Below are 16,724 nucleotides of genomic sequence, written 5' to 3'. Positions count from 1 at the left end.
AAACAAAAGAAAGTCTTAATTTTTTTTTGTAATTGGGTGCCTTGAGAGTACACCTAATTGTGTCACTAAAGGAGCTCCATCAGCAGGAGAAAAGATTTGCTGCTCAAAAAAAGTTAGCATTCCCTAAGAAATAACATTGTTTTTGTTTGCCATTTTTGGGGAAAAAACACATAATCAGAAATTGTGTTTTGAACAAGCTCTTTGAAGTGCCAGAATGCCTTAACATTTTTAAGAGAGTTGGTTCTGCCTTCTGATATTTAGAAAGCCAGCTTTCTGATCAGCCTTGAAAGTTAGTGTGTGTTCATTTGTGACTGAATGAAGGTGAAGAATGGTGTCAAATCATTTTAATACTTTACAAACTTAACTAAGTCAATCTAGTTGGTGTTTGAGTATTGTAGACTTCCTTATATGTTTCTGACACACCTTTAGTGTTGTTTTGTGTCAGGGATTCTCAGGTGTTTTACGTGTATTCTCATAACAGTTATTTGAGATAAGTACTGTTGTTGTCCTCATTTCATAGATAATGAAATGAAAACACAAAGAGCCATATGGAACTTTGTCATTACACACAGCTGGTTTTAATTTTTAAAAATAACAGTTTTTGACTCCTATGCTTTATTTTTGACAATAAAAGACTTTAAGATAATGTAAGACTAATCACTTAGTGAATCTTACATTAAGTGCTAAACTCTTAAGCCATTTCTAAAAATGATTTGAATTATCTGCTTTTGGACTCTGGCAGCTTAGATTTGGAATGCTGCTTTTTGAAAATAAAAAGTTTTCCTTTTTACAGAACAGACTTCCATTAGATTTTCATTTTAGTTGAGAATATGTTTGTAGGGCCAGTTCATCAAATTTTACTTAAGAGAAATCCAGTCTTGCCTCTTGGATCTCAGAAAATTAGCTGGAGAACAGAGTATTTTTGAGTTAAATTTTAACTTTCCTCTTTTTCAGTTGGGATGAGTGGGTTCCGGAGAGCAGAGTACTCAAATATGTGGACACCAATTTGCAGAAACAGCGAGAACTTCAAAAAGCCAATCAGTAAGTTTGTTTTGTGAACTGAATATTAAGGAGAAATGCCTGTAGATTAATTTTGGACATGGAATGAACAATGGAGATCATGTTGGCTGCCCTGCGTATAAAATGATTCCTGGTACCTCTCTCAGCTGCTGTTACAGCTTTGACTTCAAGTGATCAAGCCATATCTAGGTAAAGGAAGTAGCATACCCGCCATTACTTGAGCTTATCTTAGACCCAGGTAGAAAACAGCAGAATGTTGTTGGAAATTGCTATAGGTATGAACTCACTGATAAAAATCTTCCTTATTTTTGGGGCTCTGGAAGACAAATTTGGTGGGGGAGACAAGAAAGCAAACGAGGCATTTCCTGTTCTGTTTTTCATCTCTGAAAGCACAGGAAAAGGGACCCTGAAAGACTATATGATCTATAGGGTAATTTCAAAGTTGAATGTATATTTAAAAAAATTAAAATGATGGCTGGGCGCAGTGGCTCACGCCTGTAATCCCAGCATTTTGGGAGGCCAAGGCGGGTGGATCACGAGGTCAGGAGATCGAGACCATCTTGGCTAACACGGTGAAACCCTGTCTCTACTAAAAATTCAAAAAATTAGCCGGGTGTGGTGGCGGGTGCCTGTAGTCCCAGCTAATCCGGAGGCTGAGACAGGAGAATGGCGTGAACCCTGGAGGCAGAGCTTGCAGTGAGCGGAGATCGCGCCACTGCACTGTAGCCTGGGCAACACAGAGAAACTCTGTCTCAAAAAAAAAAAAAAAAAAAAAATTAAAATGGTAATGGGAACAAATAAAACACTGGGATTAGTGAATTCCAAAACAAATGGAATTTTCAATGCTATGAGAACAGTCTATTACAGTCACTTTTTATTACATTGATTTTTATTGAGCCTTTTGCTGTTTCTTGAGTGTTTTTTTTTTTTTTTTTTTTTTTTGGAAATATCTCGGTCCAACTTGTTAAAAACTTGGTGCCAGAATTTGAATATAAATTCCTAATGGAATCAGGATGACATAATTTTTTTTTTTCACATAAATGCTCATTTTATGTTGACATTACTGAAATTATTTTTGAAGGGAGCAGTATGCAGAGGGGAAGATGAGAGGGGCTGCCCCAGGAAAGAAGACATCTGGTCTGCAACAGAAAAACGTTGAAGTGTAAGAAGCTCTTTGTTTTGATTTTGCATACTATATGTGAAGATAATATTTTATATTCATTGTGTGTTAGACTGTGTTGAAATGGAAACTTTGGAACATTGTTGGAACCAGTAAGAATCCCATTCCTCAGGTATCAGGTCGTTAAAGTAGTTTAAAATACATATTCCTTAATTTTCCTCAGCACGTTCCCCCTCCCTTTAACTTGTGTGTATAAATATATGTGTGTGTGATGTTTTATCTCACAAAGATAGTATTAGTGGTTATAAGTTTTGAGATAACTTTTGGCAAGCCTTTTCAAACCTAAAAAGCAAGTGCTAAAAATACATACGAATTAACCCCCACTTTGGTGAAACTCATGGTAAGAATATGTCAGAAGTTAAGGTTTCAAATAACTGCCCTCCCCGTCCCCACCCCCAAGAAAACTATTGCTTTTTTTTGAGACAGAGTTTCCCTCTTGTTGCCCAGACTGGAGTGCAGTGGTGTGATCTGTGCTCACTGCAACCTCTGCCTCCCGGGTTCAAGTGATTCTCCTGCCTCAGCCTCCCAAGTAGCTGGGATTACAGGCATACGCCACCACACCTGGGTGATTTTTGTATTTTTAGTAGAGATAGGGTTTCACCATGTTGGTCAGGCTGACCTCTTGACCTCAGGTGATCCACCTGCCTTGGCCTCCCAGAGTGCTGGGATTACAGGCGTGAGCCACTGCTCCCGGCACAAAACCATTACTTCTTGTTAACTCTAGATGTTAGAACATCTGATAAGAAACCTAGAGTGAGAAAGTCATGTGCATGCATACATTTTGTATGTTTAAAGTTTATGTAGGATGTAGGATGGTGCGGTGGCTCAACCTGTAATCCCCCTACTTTGGGAGGCTGAGGCAGGAGGATGGTTTGAGCCCAGGAGTTTGAGACCAACTTGGGCAACATCGGGAGCCTCTGGTTCTACAGAAAAATAAAAAAATTAGCTCGGGGGGTGGTGGCACATGATTGTAGTCCCACCTATTCAGGAGGCCGATGTGGGAGGATCACTTGAGCCCAGGAGGTCAAGGCTGCACTTTAGTCTTGGCGACTGAGATCCTGTCTTTTAAAAAGAAAAAAAAAAAAAAAGTTGATGTACCTGCAAGTGGATGACAAGAGTGGTAACTTAATAAGTATTCTTAAGTATTTGTAATAATAAAAACAAAGATTATAACTTTTATTAAGAGGTCATTTTATTTCCCACCAGACTTACTGATCTGACTTTTCTACTTAAAAGTAAGGTGTTATACCCAGTGCTTTGGGAGGCTGAGGCGGGAGAGATTGCTTGAGGCCAGGAGTTCTAGGCTGCAGTGATCTGTGATTACACCACTGCACTCTAGCCTCTTAAAAAAAGTAAGGTGTTACTAATGAAGGTATTTAGTATTTAATGCATTGGAGATGTTTGAAGCTTTTTTTTTTTAAACTCTTTTTGGTGAGGAGATAAATGGTTTGGCAAGGATTAAGTGTGTTACTATTTGAGGATTGTTCATAGTTTTAATAAGTGGTAACATGTTTTCATGATCTGGTTCTTTGGAAAACTGTAGTGTAGTATTTCATTAGGATTTAATAGTAATTACATCTTAAAAGGCAGTAATTTTCTCTTTATATAGAAAAGAGATTTTTATCAAAAGTAATAGTTTATAACTAATTCTGTGTCACTGCTAAGTTATTATATAGAAATCCAAGTGGTAGTATGCCCATAAGTTATTTGTATTTGAATACAGCATTGTGCAGTCTCAACTACAAAAATAATGGCTGAGTAAATATATGAAGTAAAGCTTTAAAATTTAAATTTCCCATTCTTGGACAGTAGAAGCCTCTTCAAACTGGCTTCTGAGTCTTTTGAAGGATCCTGAGTCTAGACGTTTGAAGCATGAATGTCAGGCTCTTACTACTGGGACTTACTAAAGTGTATGGGTTGAATATCCCTTATCTGAAGTGTTTGGGACCAGAAGCGTTTCAGATTCCAGACATTTTTTGGATTTTGAAATGTTTGCGTTATACTTACCTGTTGAACATCCCAAATCCCAAATCCAAAATTCTTTTAATGAGCATTTCGTTTGAATGTCATGTTGGCTCAAAAAATTGGGATTTTTGGAGCATTTTGGCTTTGGGATGCTGAACCCATCTATATTTTATAGATCTTTTACTTTAGAGTTGAGATCACCTGTCAGTATTTTAGTTTTATATTACAGAGTTGAGTGGGTAAAGGATTGACTGTGAGGACTCTTGGTTTCTCTTGGTCTCCACATATTGACACGTGCAAGTAAAGTTCATGGTTGACTTTGACCAAGAAATACAGTCCAACAGATTTTTACAAAACTAACAGACAAGAGAAAACCTATACTTCAGATTGGCCAGATTTTTGTGTTTATATCCAAACATAAGTTAATTTGAATCGTCAAACCTTAAGACCTAAATTAAATGAATATATTTAATTAATAACATTTATAAGGATTATTTAAAGCTACAGAAAAGTAAAAAATCCAGGTGTTATAGTATCTTTCCGTCGAAAGTAATCCATAATCATGGGCTTTATAAACTGTTTCCCTTGTGGTCTAGAAATAATAATGTAAAAAAGCAAAATTAGGCCAGGCATGGTGGCACACGCCTGTAATAGCAGCATTTTGGAAGGCCGAGGTATGTGAATCACTTGAGGTGAGGAGTTCGAGACCAGTCTGGCCAACATGGTGAAATCCCGTCTCTATTAAAATACAAAAATTAGCTGGGAGTGGTGGTGGGTGCCTGTAGTCCCAGCTACTTGGAAGGCTGAGGCAGGAGAATTGCTTGAACCCGGGAGGAGGAGGTTGCAGTGAGCCGAGATCACCCAACAGACAGAGCAAGACTCCGTCTCAAAATAAATAAATAAATAAATAAATAAATAAAGCAAAATTAGCAATTTACCATTTGGCAGTATATAAGTAGACATGAGGTAAGTTGCTGTTAGAGATGACAATCAAGATGAGGAGACTTAAAACAACAACAAAAAATACACAAATCTAAAAATATTTTGGGGAACAAAAATAATTGGAAAAAAAATTTTAACCTTTGACACTTTTTTTTTTTGGTGGGCCTAATAATGTGGTATATACTATAACATATATTAATATAACCCTGGAAGAACGAAGTTGTTTACTACTGTGTTCTTGGTTTGCTTTTCTGTTTTTTTTTTTGTCTTTGAGACAGGGTCTCACTCTGTCACCAAGACTGGAGTGCAGTGGTGCAATCGAGGCTCACTGCAGCCTTGGCCTCCTGGGCTCAAGCAATCCTCTCACCTCAGCTTCTCCCAAGTAGCTAGGACTATAGGCGTTTGTCAGTATGCCCAGTTAATTTTTGTATTTTTTATAGAGAACAGGATTTGCCATGTTGCCCAGGCTGGTCTCGAATTTTGAGCTCTAGAGATCCCACCCCCCTTTACCTCCCAAAATGCTGGGATTACAGGCATATGCCACTGCGCCTGGCTTGGTTTATTTTTTTCTATTATGTGGAGAGAGATGGGAATTTAACCAACTATCAATAAAAATCCTTGTGTCTGAGTAGGACACATATTTACCACCTGATCTTTTATCCAAGTTAGTATTTCCCTGTGAACTTAACCCTGATAAAGGGAGTTGAAACAAAGGCAGTTTTACTGGAAATAATTATTTTTCTTTTTTTTTCTCCTTTTAGGAAAACAAAAAAGAACAAACAGAAAAGTAAGAATACTAACTTTCCTAACGTTAATTTATGTTACGTCTATGACACTGACATTTTTATTTTGAAAGCTATGAAATTTTGGAGTAAGCTTATGTTTATTGATTATCTCAAATAGGAGTCTCACAGCAGTGTTATAAGATAGGTACATGGTGGTAGAGACCTCTTTTTACCAAGGAGAAACTTGTGAGCATTTATTTTCATCTGCTTTAGTCTTAATGTCTCCCACTGAGAAGATAACATTTATAAATAAGTGGAAGATGGTGATACTAAATGTTTATACTAAATGTTTGGTAGAGCTCTTCAGGGAAAGTTGTATTTTTGGTAGCAATATGATTCTTTAACTTAGATTGAGGTAACAGCTGTGTAATGGAGAAATAATGAAAAGGGATAATGTGTCGAGACTGTTTTCCTTATAGAGTTTGTTAAATTAGCTAAATGAGACCCCTCCCCGCCAACATTTACAGCACCTGGAAATGGAGATGGTGGCAGTACCAGTGAGACCCCTCAGCCTCCTCGGAAGAAAAGGGCCCGGGTAGATCCTACTGTTGAAAATGTGAGTTTTTCTTGAGTTTATGAATAGCATGTTAGGATTTTTAGTCTCGGTTACATGACATAACCATGGGAGCTTTGATTCTCTACAAGATTTGCTTACATGGTTAATTCCTGAAATTAAAAATTTTCTCTTTTAGGGGTAAAGGATAAATTTCTGTACATCTTTATTTCACCTGTAGCTCCAGATTTACCTACCCAATTGATCATTTGTTGTTTAAGCTTCATGTTCACCTACAAGACTATTTCTTTGGTGTTAGATATTTATTTTTATGAGTTAAAGATGTACCTTTAAGATGGTTGTGTTTGAAATAGTTTTGATATCAGTGGTAAATAAGAAAATATTAAGTTAAAATGTATCAAGTCAGGGTGTTTCATTTCCTGAACAAGAGGAACCTTACTGAAGAATTTTTACCTTTACAAGAAAATGCACTAAATAGACTATAGGTTAGGTCAGATTCTTTCCTCCCAACAGCTACTTCGTATGGTCTTTTTCATTAATGATTTTAAAAAGTGACAGTACAGCTGTATGCTTGGCTACTTTAAGATTTATCCCTAGTGCCTCTAAAGGTCAGCTCCCCTCCATGTTTGGTATTTAGCAAGAAAGGTTAGGTTTTTAATACTCTTCCTGTTTCTATTTAGGAGGAAACATTCATGAACAGAGTTGAAGTTAAAGTAAAGATTCCTGAAGAGCTAAAACCATGGCTTGTTGATGACTGGGACTTAATTACCAGGCAAAAACAGGTAACTTGAAAAGCTACCCAGATTGTTAAGCTATATGATACATTCTTGCTAGCAAAAAAAGTTTTTAAAGGAAAGTGGTATATTGACTTGAATTATTAAGGTATGACTGATAAAATATTTTAATTTAGAGGCTGAACACTTTAGAACTACTACCAGAAAGAGTAACTTAGAAGAATAAAAGTTGACATATAAATTTTATGAGGTTGTAATGATAAAGGTGGAAATAACTCATTTTTGGAGATTGCTAGGGCAGGAACTCGTTCTGAAAATTCATAAAGGCGAAGAAGCATGTGTCTTATTGTCATTGCTAATGGTAGGCCATAGAAAGCACACACCACCACCTGCAAGGTATTCATGACCCTGAAAAGAACCTGAATCTTACTAAGCGCCTGGATCTATCATTAGTTTGCAGGAAATAGGATGTTTAATGGAGTGACATGTTTGTCAATCATTGAACTCTATAATGGAGAATTTTATAGGACAAATGAAGCTATTTAAACAAATGGCATAAGTAGGGTTAGGGATAGTTGGGGGAGATGATTAGGGACTGTTTGAGGAATATGAGACTTAAGAGACCTATCAGTCATATACAGTATGTGGATATAGTTTGAATTCTGATTTGAATCCTTTGGAGGATTATGCAATTACAGCTAAACTGCGAAGATTCAAGCATGGCTGTATCACTTACTATTTGTGAGTTTGGACAAGTTTCATAGCCTTTTTGTGCTTCCGTTTCTGCATTTAATGGAATAATAGTTTGTGTTTGACAATGCTGATGAGAGGATGAAAAGATAATTATTTTAATGCTTTAGACTAGATCTAGCAAATAACATGCATAACAGTAAATGATGACTTGGTAGTACCACAAAGGCACATTCATGTCTGTTATGTGTGTCTAGCAGATTGACATTTTTAAAAGCTGTGCTGTTCTGTCTAGTAGAGTCTCATTTGGCTGTTTAAATGTATAGATGCTCCATAACACCCAGCAGAGTTGGAAAATTAAGTTAAACCATTGTAAGTTGGGAACTGTCTAACTACATTTTTAGTTTCTCAGCCACATTATCCATGTTTTAAGTGCTGAATAGTATCTTTCCTAATTTGAAATACTGTTACCTGATCTTTGTATAAAAACTTGCCTGGTATGATTTTTCTTTAAAAAAGAGAGTGCTTGTATTTAAGCATGTTTTTGTCTTCATAGCTCTTTTATCTTCCTGCCAAGAAGAATGTGGATTCCATTCTTGAGGATTATGCAAATTACAAGAAATCTCGTGGAAACACAGATAATAAGTAAGAATATACATTTTTCAGATAGACTCAAAGACATTTAAAAAAGTTTCTGAATAAGTCATCTGAAACTTGTACTGACTCCGAAACATTAATACCACCAGAAACTAGCAAAATAGAATTTCACTGCTTTGGCACAGGAGTTGGCTGGCTGACTTTTTCTTAAAGGGCCAGATAGTAAATATTTTAGGTAAAATTTAAGCTATCATGTAGGTATTTGCATAACCATTTAAAATTTAACCATCTGAAAATGTAAGAATCATCTTAATTGCTTTAGTTTGTCAAACTCTGCTTTCATATGCCCTTTAAAAAAATCTCAGCTATGGTTCATTATTACTAGCTCAGCTTTTAATTCTTTAAATTGGTTGAATTATTCTCTATCTCAGTTATTTTCATTGACCAGTTTTGGAATGTTTTTGTTCATTTATCAGGGAGTATGCGGTTAATGAAGTTGTGGCAGGGATAAAAGAATACTTCAACGTAATGTTGGGCACCCAGCTACTCTACAAATTTGAGAGACCACAGTATGCCGAAATTCTTGCAGATCATCCCGATGCACCCATGTCCCAAGTGTATGGAGCGCCACATCTCCTGAGATTATTTGGTAATATGTCATGTAGAAAATAATGGATTTTACTTTTTGGGAGGTCTTCTCTAAATGAAGTAAAGTAATTAACTTTCCAAAACATGACTCCATTTTAATTTGAACTTTTATCTAGAATGTTAATAAATAGCAAAATCTCTTTAGGAGCAAGAGTTTTAAAAATCGTGTATTTTATTTTATAATTTTTTTTTGAGACAGAGTCTCACTGTGTTGCCCAGGCTGTAGTGCAGTGGTGCGATCTTGGCTCACTGCAACCTCCGCTTTCTGGGTTCAAGCAGTTCTGCCTCAGCCTCCCAAGTAGCTGGGATTACAGGTGTGTGCCACCATACCTGTGGCAATTTTTGTATTTTCAGTAGAGATGGGGTTTCACCACTTTGGCCAGCGTGGTCTTGAATTCCTGACCTCAAGTGATCGCCTACCTTGGCCTCCCAAAGTGCTGGGATTACAGGCGTGAGCCACCACGCCCGGCCTAAAATCATGTATTTTAAAGAAATTGGTGGTGTTTGCTCGCATAATTAAAATACATGGTTGTAGTGCCCCTGCTTTCGATGTAACTTTGGATAAATTCTCTTGTTTAAACAGTACGAATTGGAGCAATGTTGGCCTATACACCTCTGGATGAGAAGAGCCTTGCTTTATTACTCAATTATCTTCACGATTTCCTAAAGTAAGTCTGTGCTTGAAATTAGAAACATGAATTTGAAAATTCAGTGTGTAATGATTGGCAGTATAGATGCTAAAACATTAAACATTGTATTGGTACAGGCATAGATAGATGGTAATGGAGCAATACAAATAAGTGCAAATACATGAGAGTCTCAGAAATGATAGATGGTATATAGATGGTATATTGGTGCAGTAGGGGAAAGCAGTGGAGTCTGGTAGATTGGTGATAAGACAGCTGACAGTTTGGAAGAAAACAAAGCCACACTTGTCATGTACCAAAATTCTAGATGAGTCTGGTTTAAAATTAAATTGTTAAGATAACGAAAGGACCAATGTAATATTTTCATAGTTCTGTAGTGTTCCATTTATGATAAATGGCTGGTACCTTTAATACAGAGTTCTTCAGTAAGAAATGAACAAACCAGTGAAAAGTAGGACAGGAAATTTACAGCAATGTCAGCACAAAGGACCATTAAAAATATGTCAAAAATAATGATAAAAGTATAAACTGTCAGTAAAGTAGCACTTGTCAGATTGGCTAAGGTTTAAATGTTTGAAGAAATGGAGAAAAGGGCAATCCTGGTTTCTACAAGTTTTTGGAGGGCATTTTTATAATAGTGAAGAATTTGAAACAAGCACTTATTAAAAGGATGAGGTCACTCTAAACATACTGATAAAGATGTCCATGTTTTCAATTGAAAAACAGCCAAGTTGTAGTAGAGGAGTATGGTGTAATTGTTACTTGTAGGGAAGCATTATTTTAATCTTTGCATAAGATCTGGCTTTCCAATGTGGATCTTAGTTAATACTGGGTTATTTCTTGGGCGTGGTGTTGGGGGGAAGGGTGGGAGTTTTCAGTTTCTACTTTGTATATTTCTGTATATGAATTTTCTCATTACAATCATTTTACAGTAAACTTAAAACTGCAACGTGGACTTGAGAATCTAGGCAAAATTTATCTTCTTTGCTTTACTAATGATAAATACCTTCTTTGGACCACAGTTTCTTTATGGAATGTGCTCTACTACTTGACATTTCATGTTCCCTTTTATATAATGATTTAAAAAAAAAAAAAAGTTTATTCATTTAGACATGGAGTCTTGCTCTGTTGCCCAGGCTGGAGTGCAGTGATGCGATCACGGCTCACTACAACCTCCTCCTCCTGGTTTCAAGCGATTCTTGTGCCTCAGCCTCCCAAGTAGCTGGGATTACAGGTGTACACCACCATGCCTGACTGATGTTTGTATTTTTAGTAGAGATGGGGTTTTGCCATGTTGGCCAGGCTGGTCTTGAACTCCTGGCCTCAAATTTTTCTGCTGCTGCCCCCCAAAGTGCTGTGATTACAGTGCTAGGCCTGATAGGATTTTTTTTTCTTTTCTTTCTTTCTTTCTTTTTTTTTTTTTGAGATGGAGTTTCGTGCTTGTCCATGCTGGAGTACAGTGGTGTGATCTCAGCTCACCACAACCTCTGCCTCCAGGTTCAAGCAATTCTCCTGCCTCAGCCTCCCGAGTATCTGGGATTACGGGCATGCGCTACCACGTCCAGCTAATTTTGTGTCTTTAGTAGAGACGGGTTTCTCCACATTGGTCAGGCTGGTCTTGAACCCCAACCTCAGGTGATCGGCCTGCCTTGGCGTCCCAAAGTGCTGGGATTACAGGCGTGAGCCACCACTCCCGTCTGATATGATTTTTTTCTAAAGAAAATGTCTAGATGTTCTTTTAGGGTAATGCTGTCATGTAATAGGATAATAACTGTCTCTTAAAGATAGTTCAAGCTCCCAAGTTGGTATTCTGAAGACATAACTGTTCTTTGCTGTTTATAAATAGGGGAGTAACTCCAGAGTTCATTCCTTTGTATATGCATAGTGTTGTTCATTGTATAACCTTACTTATTTACGTGAATTGTCATTATGTATGGTTTTACTGTGAGAGAATGTCTTGGTTAACGTATTTTAGGAAAGTGTTTTCTGTGGCTTAGGTATATAATATATAGGAAGAGATTTGGATCAAGATAATGACCTTTAAAAATTTTTGTAATGAATATTTTATTTTTAGGTACCTGGCAAAGAATTCTGCAACTTTGTTTAGTGCCAGCGATTATGAAGTGGCTCCTCCTGAGTACCATCGGAAAGCTGTGTGAGAGGCACTCTCACTCACTTATGTTTGGATCTCCGTAAACACATTTTTGTTCTTAGTCTATCTCTTGTACAAACGATGTGCTTTGAAGATGTTAGTGTATAACAGTTGATGTTTGTTTTCTGTTTGATTTTAAACAGAGAAAATAAAAGGGGTAATAGCTCCTTTTTTGTTTTCTTTCTTTTTTTTTTTTTTTTTCATTTCAAAGTTGCTGCCAGTGTTTTCAATGATGGACAACAGAGGGATATGCTGTAGAGTGTTTTATTGCCTAGTTGACAAAGCTGCTTTTGAATGCTGGTGGTTCTATTCCTTTGACACTACGCACTTTTATAATACGTGTTAATGCTATATGACAAAATGCTCTGATTCCTAGTGCCAAAGGTTCAATTCAGTGTATATAACTGAACACACTCATCCATTTGTGCTCCTTTTTTTTTTTTTTTTATGGTGCTTAAAGTAAAGAGCCCATCCTTTGCAAGTCATCCATGTTGTTACTTAGGCATTTTATCTTGGCTCAAATTGTTGAAGAATGGTGGCTTATTTCATGGTTTTTGTATTTGTGTCTAATGCACGTTTTAACATGATAGACGCAATGCATTGTGTAGCTAGTTTTCTGGAAAAGTCAATCTTTTAGGAATTGTTTTTCAGATCTTCAATAAATTTTTTCTTTAAATTTCAAAGAACAATGTGCTTGTGTTGATGCCTTACAAAAACCATTGTATATTTGTGTATTCCTTCTTGTATTTAGACAGTGGTTTTTCAGGTGCGTGCTTTGTTTCTGGTATGGCCTTTATGGAATGAGACACTTTAGCTTTGGTACGTAGCGCTAATCCATAGCAGCTTTGGCAGTTTGCTGTCTTGAGTCTTAGCTAAAAAGTTAGAAGTTTACATGACTGTTTTTTTTACTTTCCCCAAATTGTTACTTACTCTGAGCATTAATTAAGGGCATTTTCACCTGTGTAAAATTATGGTCAGCTTTTTTCTGTCTATAATTGTTTATTTTTGTGGGTTTACTCTAGAAACAGCCAAAAATGTCAATAGACAACACAGTATTAAAATAACACAAAAGTTGTAAAGGGCAACGTTTCTCCCCTTTGATAGAGACACTAAAGTGTTCTGTACTTGGGTGGAGGATGGCAGACGTTAAGAATTAAAATGCGGCTGGGTGCAGTGGCTCACGCTTGTAATCCCAGCACTTTGGGAGGCTGAGGTGGGCGGATCACCTGAGGTCAGGAGTTTGACACCAGCCTGACGAACATGGAGAAACCCCATCTCTACTAAAAATACAAATATTAGCCGGGCGTTGTGGCGCGTGCCTGTAATCCCAGCGACTCAGGAGGCTGAGGCAGGAGAATTGCTTGAACTCAGGAGGCGGAGGTTGCAGTGAGCCGAGATTGCGCCATTGCACTCCAGCCTGGGCAACAAGAGTGAAACTGTCTCAAAAAAAAAAAAAAAAAACCTCAAAAAACAGAATTAAAATGCAAAGCAGCAGATAAGTTCAGATGGCAAGAGTTACAGCAGCAGTTCAAGAGGGATAATGAGTGCAGGAGGGAAATAGGAGTAAGTTCCAAAGAAGCAGAATTTGCTTGAGTTGTTTGAAGGGAACTGCTTCTACCCATAGTTGTCTTCCTGCCGCCTCCTTCATTCGGCTTACTTGTTTTCTTTTTCTTTACCCTTTCCTTTTTGTCACAACTATACTGATTTAGTTGGACTTCTAACAAATAGGGATTGTTGTTGCCTGGGGTCTTTTCAGCTGTTGAATGTTCTTGTTTATCTAGATGTGACTTAAAAAAATGAAACACTTCAAGAATTTACGTGTCATTCTTGGCACAGGGGCCATGCTAATCTTGATTGTTTGAATTTTTAATATTTTTGCTAACAAAATGAGCCCTAGATGTGTTTTTTTTTTTTTTTTTTTAATGTGTACTCATGGTCCCTTGAACATTAGTGTTACTGGTTAGGTATTTAAAGATTTGCTTACCGAGTGTGGTGGCTCACACCTGTAATCTCAGCACTTTGGGAGGCTGAAGTGGGAGGATTACTTGAGCCCAGGAGTTTGAAAGTAGCATGGGCAACATAGGGAGGAGACCTTGTCTCTACAAATTTTTTTTTTTTTTTTTTTTTTTTTGAGGCAGAGTCTCTCTCTGTTGCCCAGGCTGGAGTGCAGTGGTGCGGTCTCGGCTCACGCCATTCTCCAGACTTAGCCTCCCTAGTAGCTGGGACTACAGGCACCCGCCACCACGCCTGGCTAATTTTTTGTATTTTTAGTAGAGATGGGGTTTCGCCATGTTAGCCAGAATGGTCTCGATCTCCTGACCTCGTGATCTGCCTGCTTTGGCCTCCCAAAGTGCTGGGATTACAGGCGTGAGCCACTGCACCCGGCCTCTACAAATAATTTTAAAAGTAGCCTGGCATGGTGGCGTGTGCCCATGGTCTCAGCTACCTGAGAGGCTGAGGCAGGAGAATCACCTGACCCCAAGATACCAAGGTTGCAGTGAGCTGTGGTTGTACCATTGTGTTCCAGCCTGGGTGACAGAGCGAGACCCTGTCTCCTAAAAAAAAGTTGAGGACTCGATCTTTTCGTTTATATTATCAATATTTACTATGCTAGAAATTAAAACTTTAAAACTTAAAATATAAAAATACGTGTGTTCATTAGTCATCAGAATGATACCGTCACATCATGTAACCTCAGGAAAATTTCACGTACACTTAAGAAAAAGGCAATGATTTAAAATAGCTTTAACCTCATAGGCTGCATGAAAATATCTCAGGTACTGCAGAGATATCTGGACCTCTCGTTGAGAACTGCTGCTATAGATATTTGTGTCCTGAGGATTATAACAGTCTTAGGGTTCTGTATTCAGAAATTTAAACGCTCCTTCACAAAACCTGAAAGTCAGGATTTTCTTCATTATTCATTAAGCCTCCTCCCTCCATTTAAATATAGCATTAGAAAAGAGCATTGATAGGTTTACCTGATGACAGTAAAAGAGGCAGTAATCTTTGGATATTAAATCTACAGAGTATTTTGAATATGTTTTCATTTACTAGTAATTTTAATGTCGCTCCAGAATATCTTACATAGTAGTAGTAAGTAGCTGGAATTATGTAATAAAAATCATACTGATTAATAATTACTTACCAAAACATGAAATTAGATGAATATTAATATTAGTACCATTAGGTTTTAATACGGTTTTTTCTTTATTTTTTATTTTTTGAGACAGAGTCTTGCACTGTTGCCCAAGCTCTGGAGTACAGTGGTGCGATCTCAGCTCACTGCAACCTCTGCCTCCCAAGTTGAAACAATTCTCCTGCCTCAGCCTTCCAGGTAGCTGAGATTACAGGCATATGCCACCATGCCCAGCTAATTTTTGTGTTTTTAGTAGAGACGGGGTTTCACTGTGTTGGCCAGGTGTGCGTGCGTGCGCGCGCATGTGTGTGTGTGTTGCCCAGGCTGGAGTGCAGTGGTGTGATTCCGGCTCACTGCAGCCTCCGCCTCCTGGGTTCAAGCGATTCTCCTGCCTCAGCCTCCCAAGTAGCTGGGGCTACAGGTATGAGCCACCGCGCCCAGCTAATTTTTGTATTTTTAGTAGAGATGGGGTTTCTCCGTGGTCGCCAGGCTGGCCTCGAACTCCTGACCTCAACTGATCCACTCATCTCAGCCTCCCAAAGTGCTGGGATTACAAGCGTGAACCACCATGCCCGGCATGTTTCCAGGTATTTTTACTCTCTAGTGTTTATTAAACTTAACCCAGGCAGGTTGAGTCTCAGCCATGTTAGAGATTTTCCTGGATTAGCTGCCTTGTAGTACAATCTAGAATTTTTAGTGTTCAATTTATTTCTTGAACTAATCATTCAAGTAGATTGAAGGAAGAGTTACTGGAAGGGTAGGAAGAAGCATGGCTTATGATGAAGGGTGCATTTTGACAAGTATTCTTCTGGCTCTTTGCCATCCTCTCCTTTTCCTGTTACTGCTTCTAATTAAAGGTTCTGGTCTATATCTAAGTAATACATAGGTTTTGTGTTTTTTTTTTCTTTTTTTTTTTTTTTTTTGAGACCGAGTCTTGCTCTAGAGTGTAGTGGCTTGATCTCAGGTCACTGTAACCTCCACCTCCCTGGTTCAAGTGATTCTCCTGCCTCAGCCTCCTGATTAGCTGGGATTACAGGCACCCGTTGCCACGCCCTGCTAATATTTTTGTATTTTTAGTAGAGACGGGGTTTTCACCATGTTGGCCAGGCTGGTCTTGAACTCCTGACCTCAAGTGATCTGCCGCCTTGGCCTCCCAAAGTGCCGGGATTATAGGCGTGAGCCACTGCGCCCGGCCGATACGTAGTTTTTGTTTTTTTGAGAAGGAGTTTTGCTCTTTTTGCCCAGGCCTGAGTGCAATGGCGCAATCTTGGCTCACTGCAACCTCCGCCTCCTAGGTTTAAGTTATTCTCCTGCCTCAGCCTCCCGAGTAGCTGGCATTACAGGCATGCGCCACCATGCCTGTCCAATTTTGTATTTTTAGTGGAAACAGGGTTTCTCCATGTTGGTCAGGCTGGTCTCGAACTCCCGACCTCAGGTGATCTGCCTGCCTCGGCCTCCCAAAGTGCTGTGATTATAGGCGTGAGCCACGATACCCGGCCTCAATACATAGTTTTTTAAAGTTTACTCTTTCTTTTTTTTCTTTTTTGAGATGGAGTCTTGCTCTGTTGCCCAGGCTGGAAGTGCAATGGTGTGATTTCTGCTCGCTGCAACCTCCTCTTCCCAGGTTCAAGCGATTCTCCTGCCTCAGCCTCCTGAGTAGCTGGGATTACAGGTGCGTGCTACCCCACTGGTTAATTTTTGTATTTTTAGT

General features: G+C 38.4%; 1 protein-coding gene and 1 pseudogene across 3 annotated transcripts in view; one reads left to right on the top strand and one right to left on the bottom strand.

The window, feature by feature from the left end:
• The window catches only part of MORF4L1 (mortality factor 4 like 1), a 56,786-nt gene extending 44,229 nt beyond the window's left edge, over window positions 1–12,557 (top strand). For all 3 annotated transcript variants that reach the window (XM_055277538.2, XM_055277539.2, XM_055277537.2), the window contains 9 exons: window positions 955–1,041; window positions 2,102–2,182; window positions 5,869–5,894; window positions 6,360–6,448; window positions 7,087–7,188; window positions 8,387–8,475; window positions 8,904–9,076; window positions 9,659–9,743; window positions 11,797–12,557. In XM_055277538.2, the coding sequence (XP_055133513.1) occupies window positions 955–1,041; window positions 2,102–2,182; window positions 5,869–5,894; window positions 6,360–6,448; window positions 7,087–7,188; window positions 8,387–8,475; window positions 8,904–9,076; window positions 9,659–9,743; window positions 11,797–11,881 (817 nt within the window). In that variant the 3' untranslated portion in view covers window positions 11,882–12,557. The remainder of the gene's footprint in view (window positions 1–954; window positions 1,042–2,101; window positions 2,183–5,868; window positions 5,895–6,359; window positions 6,449–7,086; window positions 7,189–8,386; window positions 8,476–8,903; window positions 9,077–9,658; window positions 9,744–11,796) is intronic.
• Window positions 12,558–13,664: 1,107 nt separating this feature from the next.
• LOC129483625 (uncharacterized) lies at window positions 13,665–13,761 on the bottom strand (annotated as a pseudogene).
• Between the last annotated feature and the right edge of the window lie 2,963 nt (window positions 13,762–16,724).

The sequence above is a fragment of the Symphalangus syndactylus genome, chromosome 5, assembly GCF_028878055.3.
Source record: "Symphalangus syndactylus isolate Jambi chromosome 5, NHGRI_mSymSyn1-v2.1_pri, whole genome shotgun sequence".
Classification (NCBI taxonomy): domain Eukaryota; kingdom Metazoa; phylum Chordata; class Mammalia; order Primates; family Hylobatidae; genus Symphalangus; species Symphalangus syndactylus.
Note: the sequence above shows the minus strand (reverse complement) of the source record. Positions and strands in the feature narration are given on the sequence as shown.